The 14,802-nt window shown below is 42.9% G+C and overlaps 2 protein-coding genes across 3 annotated transcripts; one reads left to right on the top strand and one right to left on the bottom strand.

Annotated features, from left to right (window-relative positions):
• The first annotated feature begins 1,634 nt into the window (after positions 1-1,634).
• LOC135541800 (NGFI-A-binding protein 2-like) lies at positions 1,635-9,838 on the top strand. 2 transcript variants are annotated; one of them, XM_064968194.1, is made up of 8 exons: positions 1,636-1,904; positions 2,071-2,204; positions 2,972-3,889; positions 4,038-4,171; positions 4,884-4,935; positions 5,597-5,711; positions 6,532-6,717; positions 8,317-9,838. In XM_064968194.1, the coding sequence occupies exons 1-8, from the start codon at positions 1,835-1,837 to the stop codon at positions 8,412-8,414; spliced, it is 1,707 nt and encodes a 568-aa protein (XP_064824266.1). In that variant the 5' UTR covers positions 1,636-1,834; the 3' UTR covers positions 8,415-9,838. The 2 variants fall into 2 exon arrangements, with proteins under 2 accessions (XP_064824267.1, XP_064824266.1); XM_064968195.1 differs by lacking the exon at positions 6,532-6,717 and having other exon boundaries at positions 1,635-1,904.
• zgc:113184 (uncharacterized protein LOC553745 homolog) lies at positions 9,247-12,569 on the bottom strand. Its single transcript, XM_064968197.1, has 4 exons — positions 12,224-12,569; positions 11,276-11,404; positions 10,696-11,078; positions 9,247-10,614 (listed from the first exon to the last, which is right to left on the bottom strand). The coding sequence occupies exons 2-4, from the start codon at positions 11,385-11,387 to the stop codon at positions 10,435-10,437; spliced, it is 675 nt and encodes a 224-aa protein (XP_064824269.1). The 5' UTR covers positions 11,388-11,404; positions 12,224-12,569; the 3' UTR covers positions 9,247-10,434.
• Between the last annotated feature and the right edge of the window lie 2,233 nt (positions 12,570-14,802).

Genomic DNA, 14,802 nt, shown 5'->3' on the forward strand with positions numbered 1-14,802 from the left:
TTCCAAGCAGGATGTCATGTCCCTTTTACTGAGGAGTGGCTTCTGTCTGGCCATTCTACCATAAAGGCCTGATTGGTGGAGTGCTGCAGAGATGATTGTCCTTCTGGAAAGTTTTCCCATCTCCACAGAGGAACTCTAGAGCTCTGTCAGAGTGACCATCGGGTTCTTTGTCACCTCCCTGACCAAGGCCCTTCTCCCCCGATTGCTCAGTTTGGCCAAGCGGACAGCTCTAGGAAGAGATGGCCACTGTGTTCTTGGGGACCTTCAATGTTACAGATTTTTTTTGGTTCCCTTCCCGAGATCTGGGCCTCGATACAACCCTGTCTCAGAGCTCTACAGATAATTCCTTCAATATCATGGCTTGGTTTTTCTATGGCATGCACTGTCAACTGTGTGACCTTATATAGACAGATGTGTGCCTCTCCAAATCATCTCCAATCAATTTAATTTACCCCAGGTGGACTCTAAATCAAGTTGTAGAAACATCTCAAGGATGATCAATGGAAACAGGATGCACCTGAGCTCAATTTCAAGTCTTATAGCAAAGGGTCTGAATACTTATTTAAATAAGGTATTTGTTTTAACATTTTTATAAATTAGCAAAAATATTTAAAAACCTGTTTTCGCTTTGTCATTATGGAGTATTTTGTGTAGATTGATGAGAGGTGGAAAAATGTAATCCATTTTAGAATAAGGATGTAAGGTAACAAAATGTGGAAAAGGGGAAGGGGTCTGAATACTTTCCGAATGGACTGTAGGCCTAATAGAAATTCTTCAGCCTAGTATAACTAGTGAAGACTATAGTTTAGTTTTCATTAATAATCTAGACTTTCTTTTCACACACACAGCATTTGATAAATTAAAAAAAAGATTGCTTATTTGGTTGAGAGGGCGCAGATAGAACGTGTGTCAGCATGCTTCAACGCCTACGTGGTGACCCGAAGGACACATAGACAATGGTGCTTTGTGCAAAATCACACAGCTGTGGTGAACATATAGGCCTACTCAACATAAACCATTTAACCAATTCGTCCCAAGTTAAACCAATCATAACAACCATGGCCAGACATGTTGGAGCCTAAATGCCATTAATTTACGCAAAATCAACTTCGGATTTTGTTCAATTAATTTAAGATAGCCTATTTATCACAACAAACATGCAACGCTGTAGGACTACTGTACATCAAATTCACAGTGATGCCTGGTGCATCATTGGGGAATCCCCTATCTTATGCGTCATGCAGAGAATCTACCCAACCGATCGGAAACAGTCCTTCACCACTTGCCACCCACTTGATGATTCTGCCGCACAAGGCTATTACTGTATGTCCATTTTGTTTACACGACTGCGCTGTATATCAATACGATGTATCTGTGAAACAGCACCCAATATAAATAACTGATCTAGTGCAATAAAGGTTAGATTAAGTAAATCGAAGGTTATGCTATTATCAGCATAGGGTGTCATACAGCCCACCTCACACATTTATGTGACTGACCAGAATGGTAGCCTATGTGGTCCTCAGTTTGTATTGAATAGGCTTAGACAGGTGCATTTTATTGCGAAGTGGGCAGACAAAATTAGAAAATGAAAGGGTTAATAAGCAAACCTCAGCCTTTCAAGCCCCCGCCTCCCACATCTCCAATTTGAAAGCCGCCTCTCTACCGGGAGAGGAAAGCTCTTTTTCGGTCAGATGGCGTGCTGCAGTCCGCCCCCAGGTTTCTCGCACCCACACAACCAGCAAAAAGGCAGCCAGCAACCAATACGGTTCGTCAGGGGAGGATATCTGCTAACGAATCCAGACGAGTTACGATATGCTCAGGGATTGAGTTGATGACAAAACCACTCCGAAGTGAGAAAGAAAACGATTGTACAGGGAAAGAGAGCGATTATACAAATCAATGTAAGGTATTTACAATAGGCTGTGTACAATAGCTCTGTTGATCACCGTTTCTTTATTGTTTTTATGTCTCAGCCCTTTCATTGATAACAATTTAACGGGATTGGATGGGACTTTCGACAAGGTTAAAAGTGAGATAACCACAAGGCTTTTGCTCATTTACCTTTAGCATTCAATAATCGAGCCTATTACGAGGCGGCACATATTGCGCGAAAACTGGATTCTGTTGCTGGAGACACCACTCGGTCACTCAGTGAGCGCGGGTCCCCTCTGCCAATCCAGCCGTCGGACGACGTGGACGAGGTAAGAGATTACATTAGAGTCTTTTAAATGTTTTATGATGAAATATTACATTTTACATGCGCGTGTAATTCCATAGATATATGCATTGTCTGGTATTGGGCTTGGACGGATGTGCGCGTAATACTATTGTCATAGTTTTTTCAATTATTGTTTTCGTAACCATCGCTTTGTGCGTTATATGAACTATCAAATTCGGTTCTCATAAGAGTAGACAAACTATTTTTAATTATCACAACTTGAATAAGAGAAGAAAAAAAATGTGCATTTCTAAACTGTAGGCCTACATTTCCCCAATAATACCATGCGCACACATCCTGCATATTTGAGGTATAAAGGGTTGGGCACCCACATGTGAAATGTTGCCAAAGATTACCACCAATAATAATATACTATCAGGAAAAGTAGGCTATTGGAGTATAAATCTCTAATTTAGTAATTTTGGTTTAAAAAAAATGTAAAGATACTGACATTGTCTTCTTATATAAAACATCTGATGGATTTGGACTTTAGGTGTTCTTATGAGACATCTGTTCCCAGATATAGCATCACAGCAGTAGTTACCACACCACAAAAAGATTGGTAGAAAATTGCTAACATTCCAAAGAAAACATAACAATACATATAGATTATACCATATAGCAAACAAATGAATAAAGCATTCTGTACACACAACACAATACTCCTTCCATTGATTGATAAGCCATTTATTAAAACTTAAGAATCTTGAGTAACTCTCGTCTGGTCTGTTCCTTCTTTCCCACCTCCAGTCCTGCGCCATGTCTCTGCCACGCACGCTGGGCGAGCTGCAACTGTACCGGGTGCTGCAGAGGGCCAACCTGCTGGCCTACTACGACACCTTCATCCAGCAGGGTGGCGACGACGTGCAGCAGCTCTGTGAGGCTGCAGAGGATGAGTTCTTGGAAATCATGGCGCTGGTCGGCATGGCGACCAAGCCACTGCACGTGCGCCGTCTGCAGAAGGCCCTCCGCGACTGGGCGGCCAACCCAGCCCTCTTCAACCAGCCCCTGGCCAACGTACCCCTGGGGGGAATCCCTCTGTTCAAGGTTGATGGGACGGGTGCTAGCGGGACCGCTGCCGGAGGACTCAGGAAGTCCCTGAGCAACGGGCAGCCGGGGTCACCGTGTGACAGAGAGGACAGGGCATGCCTCACCCCTATGCACAGTGGGAGCCCCAGAAGCCCCTGCTCCCAGGCCTCACCGCAGCCCCAGGACACCCACTACAGGGACAAGCTGTCCCCAATGGACCCCCACTGGCTCAGTCCTGAACAGGACGGGAACAGCGCCTCAGCCTCAGGGGTGGACGAGGAGCAGCCCAGCCCACCTCTGCTCCCCCCTCGTCCCCCAGGTCCCTCCACGCCCCCGGCCTCCTCCTCATCTCTCTCCCCGGCAGCCCTCTCGGCCTGGCCCGGGGGCCAGCTGGATGGGGAGACGGCGCAGGCAGTGGGGGAGAGCGTGGACAGGCTCCTGAGGACCCTACCCAGGTCAGACCCCAGAGAGGTAAAGACACTGCTGAGGATGAACAAGAAGATGGCCAAGACTGTGGGCCACATCTTCAAGATGGCACCCCAGGATGTGGCCAAGGAGGAGGAGATCCGTAAGTACAGCCTCATCTACGGCCGCTTCGACTCCAAGAGGAGGGAGGGCAAGCAGCTCACACATCACGAGGTAAGGGCATCAGTGTTTCTACTATTAGAGGTCTCTGTGTACCGGTATGTGTGAGGCTTGAGCCTTGTCTTCTTTTTATCATGCTGTTCATATCATTCTAACATTCTCTTTCCCATTTCAACTTATTTTATGTCCTCCTCATGTTCAGCTGATCATCAATGAAGCGGCTGCACAGTTCTGTATGCGTGACAACGCTCTGCTTCTTCGACGGGTAGAGCTCTTCTCATTGGCTAGACAGGTGGCGAGAGAATGTGCCTACACTTCCACACTCAAGCATGCCAGGTAAGGGCACGAGCCTGCACAGTTTAAGGTCTTCCCTACCCCAATCTGATGACCATCCCACCCTCTGTCTCTTCCTCTATAACTAAGTTTTATCCCCTATGGGCCCTGGTCAAAAGTAGTGCACTACATAGGGAATAGGGTGCCATTTGGGATGCAGACAAAGAAACCCAAATAGAGTAACGATATTAGAAATTCAAATGTTATGCTCTGCTTTGCCTTGAGCATATATGATTCCTTTTCTCAACAAGATATGATCGTAGAGAAACTACTATGTGGTTGCAGGCAGCATAGGGGCGAAGAGAGGTGGGCGTATAGAACAGAGGGAAAGCTGGGAACTCCCACAGCACACATAGCTAAGCCTAGCCAAGGTCATGCTATTAGTCAGACAGCACTGCAGTCAGTGCATCAGCTTAAAAACAAAGTTATACTGTGTAACCAACAAAATGAAAGCACATTCAAATATTCAAGCTTCTCATATAATCAATAACAAAAACATATCTTTCAAACTCAATGAATAATGTATGTGTTTACTTTTAGTCACAAATAGCCTCGAGGTTTGGTTACTCGACATCAGTTTTTATATTGTAATTGGATATAGTGAGCTACTACTTGCTAATGAACAAAGCAGGACCAACTGAATCCTGGAGTTTGCACAAGAGGTTTGCTCTTCTTTTACTGCCTTCTTACTTTATTATACCTTCTCTTATTACAGATCAGGTGCAGATGACTGCAGCTTACCATCCCAAAAGAGAATAAAAAATGAGGTGAGTGGGCTTAAGTCTCTGAACCCCTAACAGAGTAAAACTATACCAAACTCTCTCACTCTTGTTTAAATGTGTTATTGTGGGTGTACACAAGCTGTTTTGTCAACATAATATTGGTAATGTATTGGATACGGCATTGGTAGACAATGAATGAGCTGCAATGGCAATACATTGCAATAATTTATATGCTGTAATTTATACCATGGCTACAATTCAATTAGTCCTTTACAATATTTAAGCAATAAGGCCCGAGGAGGTGTGGTATATGGCCAATATACCATGGCTAAGGGCTTTCTTAGGCATGACGCAAAGCAAAGTGCCTGGACACAGCCCTTAACCGTGGTTTAATGGCCATATATCACAAATCCCCGAGATGCTTTATTGCTATTATAAACTGGTTACCAACATAATTAGGGCAGTAAAAATAACATGTTTTGTCATACCCATGGTATATGGTCTGATATACCACGGCTGTCAGCCAATCAGCATTCAGGGCTCGAACCACCTAGTTCATAAATCAATTTATACCATAGGTACTTTTCAGTAGTAATTGCATTGTAAGACACACAATATTACGTTTTGGTGTGTGTTTCGGGTGATAGTGTGGAAGTGTGCGTTTGAGATGTTTTGTGTATTTAATGGTTAAGTGTGTGTGTTTCAGGTGATAGTGTCAGAGTGTGTGTCCTCCCTCCATGGTGTTGAGGGGTCAGAGGGCGTGTCTCAGAGGGCTGACGAGGACAGCCTATCAGGAGAGAGTCTGGACAGCCTAACACAAGGTATGTACGGTGTCCAGATCCAAATATTTTTTCTTAGTAACACTAGCTTGTATATCGGCTTAAGTCAAGTAAGTCTAGCATGGACACTATATACTGTAATTGTTGAACACATTTAGCACTGATCTTGTACAGTGTCACTTAATCACATTCCATTCCCAGACATTCTTTATGTGTTTCTGTAAATGTCACAGAGCCCCACTGACTTTAAAGCACCATTTATAATCAAGCCCAAATAGTTCATGTTTTCTGTAGTGTCAGGCTGTGTCCCAAATGGCAACCTATTCCCTATATAGTGCACTACTTTTGACCGTAGCCCAATAGATAGGTTGGCTGACATTGTCACAAAAAAATGTGTGAGCATCGATGAGGCAGAAGGCCATGTGGTGGTATGATTCTGAACAGTCAAATAACTAGCAACAATGACAAGAAGCTGCCATATGGGATATTGTAAGTGGCTCGTTTCAGCTCTTTGTATCTTGTTATTGATACCATGTATTATTTTGAGGCCTTTTGACTCATGTCTATGCTAATATGGCTAAAATTCGCTAGCTAGCGAATCAACAACTGTAACTATGTATTTGAGAGACAAGTGCTCATTGTGCAAATGTATTTGTTTTTAATAAACATTTGGAGACTAAAATGTATTTACATTTTATCAACAATCTATGCCAACCCCATCTTTTTTGCCCCATAGTTGCACACGTGTCGGTTTTGGACTATGGGGAATTGGGTGCCATTTGGGACGCAAAGTCAGCCTTGTCAAGAAGCAGCTATATTTGATTGGTTCAAAATGGCATTCACACCTAACCTTCTGTCTTAGACGTAGGCTCACAGTGCAACCAATCTCCATCACCCCGCCCCCCCACCGACACCTCCATACCTGCCAACTGGAATCGCCAACTCATGCAACAAACGCTCATGGATGAGGGGCTGCGATTGGCTAGGATGGTGTCACATGACCGTGCTGGCAAGGTCAGCCTTAGGTCAGAGGGGACACATACCACAGGTGACTTTCTGAATAATGGCTTACAAACATTATCATCCAAGAGTTATCATATTAACACTCTTAAAGTGATAGGCCTGAAAATTCAGACTAAAAGGTTTTTGTGATGTTGAGATGAAACTGTCTCACAACATTTTTTTGTGTAGATTCGGCTACGTCTCAATCTCAAATGAATAGGATATATGCACCGTCTCATTTCATTGTTTTTAAACGGTGCCTATTTTAACCATTAATTTGAGATTGAGACATACAGCCAAATCTCACTAGAGCTACGCAACAGATGGCGTGGGACATTTAATATCAGGATGAGTCAACCACTTTCGAGGCCTGAATCTTTTTAACAAACTTAAATTTTGAAGTGAACTATCACTTTAACATACTGTCCCTGTAGCCAGTATCATTTACATTGATAACAAGTAGAAACTGAGGTAGAGCTAAAAGGCCGGAGAGTTTTGCTACCGTCATTTAAAGACTGTTTCAAGGATCTTCGGTTTGAACCCAAGTGAGTCAGAATCTCTATTGTGATTCCTCCCACTAGCCAGGTCTGAGTTCTAACTAGCTGGAACTGGAGAAGAGCGAAAGAAGGAAAATTAGTTGGGGGATAGAGAGGGGAGGAGGTAGCCTATCAGCTACAAACCATACTGAAAATTGACATGGATGTCAATACAGTCAAATTGACATGAGGACGAGTAGCATATGTAAATAACTGATGACACATCAAATGATTGTACTTAACCCTTTCCTGTCACACCTTACCACCCATCATTAAAATGTTAAAGGTGCAGCCATTCAAATGTTAATAAAACTACTGTGCCGTAGCACTAGGCTGTCACAGTAGGCAGGGTGGAGAAGATACAGGGAGATCGAGTGGGAGGAAGAGAGAATGATACCGGGAGGGGCAGAGGAAGTGCTGTGGGGTGGTAGAAACAGACCCCCCCCTCGGCTGACGTCAGTGTTAGGCATGTGGGTTGAAGGGCGGGATGGATGGAGAGAGGGGGCGAAGGAGTGGGCTGTAATTGGAGGGGCGTTGCATTGACTCACCGAGCGACAGAGAACAAAAATAAAAACCTGTGGGCAGGGAAATGGCACAGGCTTTTTTTCTCCCTCTCCCTGTACTTAAGAAGTAAGCAGTGGGGGAAAAACAACCATTTCATCTCTCTATGACGTCGGTCTCCCTCTCACTTCCCCACCGTCGTCCTTTGTTCTTATCACTCACCTTGGTTTCCTTCTCCTTTTCTGTTTCACTCACTCAACACGACCTGTCTCCTCTGACCAAACTTTAACTGCACCTACGCCCTCTACAGTGTTATCCTATTAGCCTGTAGGTGGGCTCTCATTCTGTCAGACAAAACACTTGACATTTAATATTCCATTTCAAATATTAAAGTTTGCTACTATAGTTGGTGTTGTTGTATTTCCAGTTTTATTACTTTGAGTAAGTGAAGTACTCGTAAAAGTTATGACCCTAACCAATCTAATATGCATTAATTGGTGTACAGTTGACCATAGCAAGCACTCAAAGGTTTAGGGGGAGTAATAATGTATTGTCATATTGTCTCAGTCGGGCATATAGTTTAACAGCCCTCATCTTTCCTCTTCCAGACTTTGAGGCTAAGGCGGAGAGGAGGAGCTCAGTAGCAGTGTGCAGGAGCAGCAGCCCTGGCAGCACCAAAGATGACTCGGACCAAGGGGGAAAGTAGTGAAACCAACCACTCATCATCCTGAGAACCCATCAACAACCCTGCTTCTCATCACCTTAAATCCTGGAGGACCAAACTCAGCAGGCTTTCCATCTGTACTTAAACCACTAACAGTAGTAGTAGTACAGGAATGGGGGAGGGGACGTGGAAGAAATCATTCCAATCTATATCAAATCTACATCCTAAATGGCACCCTACATAATGCCCTACTTTTGATCAGAATCCTGGTCAAAAGCTGTGCATGATATAGGGAATAGGATGCCATTTGGGACAGAACCCATGATTGGCTGAATTGGGTGGTTCAGGCAGAGGCAACACATCCTAAACCTGCAAATACTACAGCCCTCCAGTACTGAAATTGAGAAACCGGTGCTCTACAACTTTACCTCTGTATATAGTGTGCCCAAACCCTCCAAACAGCATTAGCCACATCTCCACAGGACTACTGTAACACTTACATTATGTGACAAACCTCCCACAGTTGTGTGACAATGTCTCAGTTTGTCCCCTATGAACATAATCCCAATAATCCCCTCCTCCCCCGGGACAATGGATGCAAAATGTTAATATCATGACTAACTTTTGGTGCTATTTTTGTTCTGTTGATACAAGGTTGTAACTGAGAAAGGACTTGTGATGAGGATAAGTATCTGTAATGACACTGCCGTTAAAGCTTGGTTTGCAAACTGCCACTCGTTCGAGTGTTGACCGTTTGATAGTTAGATGATAAACAGAAATATGTGTACAGAGACGATAATCAGGTTCAGAGGCCTTTTCCTCCCAATACTGCAGCAAGTGTCACTTACACCCACTGTTCTTTTGGAGAGGTGGGTTTGGATGTTAATATGATTGAGCCCTTAGATTTATTGGTGAACTCAACATTCTTTGATTTAACTTGAGGCTTAAACAAGCAACAATTTACAAGCAACAACCATTTGCATAACTCTTACTTGAGGCAATTACTTGGATAACAATGACAAATGATCATCTCCCAATGTTTTTATTTTTTATACAGTATGTTTGTCATATTAAACACTAAATTCTTTGACAATGGAGTTTGGGATAATTTAACTGTTTTTTTTTACTAAGAAAACATCATCAGATGTTACTGGGTATGAATGTTGAAAAGGTGTTTGGATGATTAGGAAATCAGGATGAATCAAGGACATTTCATTTTCTGTATCCCAAAAGGCCTTCAATATCCTATATAATGAACTACTTTTGACCAGGGCCCATATGGCTCTGGTTAAAGGTGGTGCTCTATATAGGAAATATAATGCAATTTGGGATGCACACATTATTACCATGAGGTACCTAAACTGTAACCTCCTGCCTCACAAGCATTAAACAACCTCAGTTTGTTATGTTGAACAGAAGATTATTTATTTTGTTAAATCTCAATAAAAGTTATTTTATTGTTTTAATCTTGTGGCCCCATTTGTTTCACTGCTTTTGACAGAGCATGAGAGTCAAATGTACGATAAGGCTGAATAAGCCTTCGTCATTCGAATGCTGCCAGCAATTAGGGAACTAATAGAAAAGCACTAAGTCCAAACAGACATTCCCACTCTTCCCCCAATATCACCACCGCCATCAAGTTGTTTGTTCCTTCCAGTTCTGTGCTGAGTGCTAATCCTGTACAAACGATACTTGCATGACTCACCTGTATCTGTGATGTCACCCTCTTTCCACTCCATGTGAGTGCGCACCCCCCACCACCATGATGAGAGCAGACTAAATATAGCGAGATATAGCTGCCAATCTGGTGGCTCGTTGAGGAGTTCTGCTGTGTGCTTTTGCGTCGCTGCTTTGATTGTGAAAGACCAAGGTTGCATCCCAAATAGCACCCTAACCTATAGTTTACTACTTTTGACCAGGGCCCATGGTGCAAATTACTGATCACTGTGGCAACAAAATAACCCTCCGGGGAAAAAAAAATTGTTGAATCAACATTGTTTCCATGTCATTTCAACCCCCCAAAATCTATGCGATGATGTTGAATCAACATGGAACCAGAGTTTTAGCTGATGTGTGTGTGGAGGTGGCGCAGGAAGTCCCCCCTGGTGGTGGTGTAGCCAGGGAACACAGCATTGCAGAAGTCACACACCTGAGACTGCATTGCCACCTCTGACATCAGCATCATTCCCCCGGTCTGGCTCAGGAACTCACTGTCCAAGAAGGAGCCACACGCCGAGGGCATCTAAGGGGGGAGGGGAGGTGACTAGTCAAATGATTAAGTCTAATAAAACATTTAAATATGAATTCAAGGGGAGAAACCTACCCGGAACATTTGTCGGGTCGTATCATCAACCCAAAATCGACCTGCTTGCTTCGAGTCCCCAGAGACACTGGAGGGTGCCACCTCTCCATTATTACCCCCAGGTAGATCCAGAGGCCTGAGGGGAGCAGCTTTGAGGACCGCATTCCTTTCTGTAACTGGATGAGCAAAGTCCAGCCGTAGTCTGCCCAAATCCCCCTCCAGGAGATCAGAGAGTGAGCCAAAAGCCCCAGATAGGACTATACCGCCATGGTGTGCAGCAGGGTTGTGTGTTGGTACCATTGGGGTTTCTGGCCGTGCAGGGAGAGACCCCAGGCCACCCTGGGTGCACTGGACTGGGATTGGTGCCATTACGCTGGGTTGTCCATCAGGAACAGGGGCTTCTCCTAAGGAAGGAACCAGATCTTATAAGTCTGTCAAACATCTTGACTGTATTGTAGCCTACTAGATGAATTGATATTGTATATACAGTACGCACTGAATTCCCAGATTTTGGCATTCATCGTAACACAAAGAACCTGCAGAACAGGCATGTATGAGAAGCATATCATTTCTTATCATATAAAAAGGAGATGGGAGTGACCTTGCTGTCTCCTCAGTGTCTCTGTGAGTTGCTGGAGTAGAGCAGCCTGCTTCAGACATAGCGAGCGCAGTCGGAGGAACTCCCTGTACAGCTCTGTGTACGCCTCCTCCATCTCAGCAGCATAGGGATCTTTACAAAGCCAGTGAAAAAGAGACCCGTACATTACAATGTACATGAAAAATGATCACCTTCGAGTCCAAAAAATAAATGTTGAGGTGAGACTTTTGCTCCTGTGAATGTAACATACTATATAGCATGTTATGCTATCGTCAATTGTGTGCAAGGTCTAGTTTCCCTCCCTCAACTTGAGTCTAAAGAAGGAAGTGATAAGGAAAAAGGGAACCAAGTCGAGGGGAGAGAATAGGGCCCTATCATACAAAACATCTGTGGGGTCTCTATGTCCAAAGTCAAACACAGAAATCACTGAACACATTTTACAGTAAAACTAAAAATACCTGGCTCTAAATGTACTAAATACAATTGATACCTATCCAACGCCTTTATTTTCAGGCATAATAAAATCACGTGTCTTTTTCAAGAGGCATATTCTATTTGTGAAGAAAATTGTAAACTGTACAGGAACTCATACACTTCATAAAACATTCATAACAGGAACATACGGGCAATTCCATTACATATCTTGTACAGGCTTTCTAATAAGGGAATGGAAAAGTTTCATTCGTGTTTGATACAGCCAGCCTACAAATCACTACTTCATTCACATGTTGAAGTGCATATGATTTTTGTTCAAACTTATTAGAGCTGTATTTGAAAACCTGCATATACTATTGACTGTCCGTTAAATAAGCTTGTTGTTCCCCTAGCTTCATACTTTGTTTTCATTGATTGAATTTCTTATGAGATAAGGTCAACTCGGATCATTTTGGTACAGGCATTTAAGACGTGGACGCCCTTAAACTGACAAAGGTGAAGATTAATATAACTTACGTTCATACGAGTGGTCTTTCTCAATGACACAACGGGAAATCACGTTGAACACGCTTTCATATCTTGAGAAGAGGCAGAGGACTTGTCCTAATGTTGATTGTAGCCTACCAGTGAAACAAAATCAACCCCGAAACAGGAACAGGAAAAATTGTTGTTCGTAAACAGTTCTTATGAATACAATTAACCGGATCATTGTTGAACTTTCAATGAGAGGCGCACAACAGAGAAGTTGAGTTGTTGCAGGAAAAAATGCAGAGTATATAAGATAAGGACACGCAACTTCGATATAGTTACTTTTTATAGCAGGTTAGGAATCGAATTATCCTAACCTGCTGCGTAAATTCCCCAAACCTGCTACGAAAAAAGCCACTTCCGGTCGTAGTTGTATCGAAGAGGTGTGTTTTTAGGGAATCTCGATAAGGATACGCATGTAAAACGGACTCTTACCGTAACCTAATTTGAACCAATTATGAAATAAAATGTTGGTTTGCATGTCAGGAGTGTCCTGGGTAAACTTCCTGAAGGCAGTGCGTCGCGTCAGTTGAATTTAAGGTGAGAAAGTCAGTTTGAGGCCTACCAGAGTTACTCATATAATCTAACAATATAATGCTTATCTTTATAAAAAAATATTCTGATCGAAACGAATTAGCCTCCTGTACGTCTATCTGTATAGTAGCTGCAACAGCCATCTGAAATAAAGAAATGCATCTATCTCTCGGGTGTCAGGACTAAGCTTCTCTTCCTTTATATAGATTGATTTACAGTACCAGTCAAAAGTTTAGACACACCTAATCATTCAAAGGGTTTTCTTTATTTTTACTATATTCTGCATTGTAGAATAATAGTGAAGACATCAAAACAATGAAATAACACATATGGAATCATGTAGTAAACCAAGACAAGAGTAGCGACTGGACATGAAACACAACCAATACTGCCTGGAGAATGGAACTAAGGGAGTGACATATAGGGGAGGTAATCAGAGAAGTGATGGGAGTCCAGCTGTGTCACGATGAGGCACAGGTGTGTGTAACGGTGGTGCCAGGTGTGCGTAATGTTGGTAGTCAGACCCAGTGATTAGTAAACTGGCAGGAGTAGACATTATTTTTGACTCTTCAAAGTAGCCACCCTTTGCATTCTCTCAACCATCTTCACCTGGAATGCTTTTCCAACAGTCTCGAAGGAGTTGTCGGCTGCTTTTCCTTCACTCTGTGGTCCAAATCATCTCAAACCATCTCAATTGGGTTGAGGTCAGGTGATTGTGGAGGCCGGGTCATCTGATGCAGCACTCCATCACTCTCCTTCTTGGTCAAATAGCCCTTACACAGCCTGGAGGTGTGTTGGGTAATTGTCCTGTTGGAAAACAAATGATAGTCCCACAAAGCGCAAACCAGATGGGATGGCTTATAGCTGCAGAATGCTGTGGTAGCCATGCTGGTTAAGTGTGCCTTGAATTCTAAATAAAATCACTGATGGTGTCACCAGCAAAGCACCCCCACACCTCCTCCTCCGTGCTTCATAGTGGGAACGACACATGCAGAGATGATCCATTCACCTAGACATGGCGATTGGAACCAAAAATCTCAAACTTTGACTCATCAGACCAAAGGACAGATTTCCACTGGTCTAATGTCAATTTCTTGTGTTTCTTGGCCCAAGCAAGTCTCTTGTTCTTATTGATGTCCTTTAGTAATGGTTTCTTTGCAGCAATTTGACCATGAAGGCCTGATTCATGCATTGTCCTCTAAAAAGTTGTTGAGATTAGAGGTCGACCGATTATGACTTTTCAACGCTGATACCGATTAAATCAGACTATTTTTTTTATTTGTAATAATGACAATTAAAACAATACTGAATGAACACTTATTTTAACTTAATACAATACATCAATACAATCAATTAAGCCTCAAATAAATCATGAAACATGTTCAATTTGGTTTAAATAATGCAAAAACAAAGTGTTGGAGAAGAAAGTAAAAGTGCAATATGTGCCATGTAAGAAAGTTAACATTTAAGTTCCTTGCTCAGAACATGAGAACATATGAAAGCTGGTGGTTCCTTTTAACATTCCCAGGTAAGAAGTTTTAGGTTGTAGTTATTATAGGAATTATGGGACTATTTCTCTCTATACCATTTGTATTTCATTAACCTTTGACTATTGGATGTCCTTATAGGCACTTTAGTATTGCCAGTGTAACAGTATAGCTTCCGTCCCTGTCCTCGCTCCTACCTTGGCTCGAACCAGGAACACAATGACAATAGCCACCCTCGAAGCAGTGTTACCCATGCAGAGCAAGGGGAACAACTACTCCAAGTCTCAGAGCGAGTGACGTTTGAAACGCTATTAGCGCGCACCCCGCTAACTACCTAGCCATTTCACATCAGTTACACAAGCCTAATCTCGGGAGTTGATAGGCTTGAAGTCATAAACAGCGCAATGCTTGACGCACAACAAAGAGCTGCTGGCAAAACTCACGAAAGTGCTGTTTGAATGAATGCTTACGACCACCGCTCAGTCACTGCTCTATCAAATCATAGACTTAATCATAACATAATAACACACATAAATACAAGCCTTA

This window comes from Oncorhynchus masou, chromosome 6 (assembly GCF_036934945.1).
Source record: "Oncorhynchus masou masou isolate Uvic2021 chromosome 6, UVic_Omas_1.1, whole genome shotgun sequence".
NCBI classification, from domain to species: domain Eukaryota; kingdom Metazoa; phylum Chordata; class Actinopteri; order Salmoniformes; family Salmonidae; genus Oncorhynchus; species Oncorhynchus masou.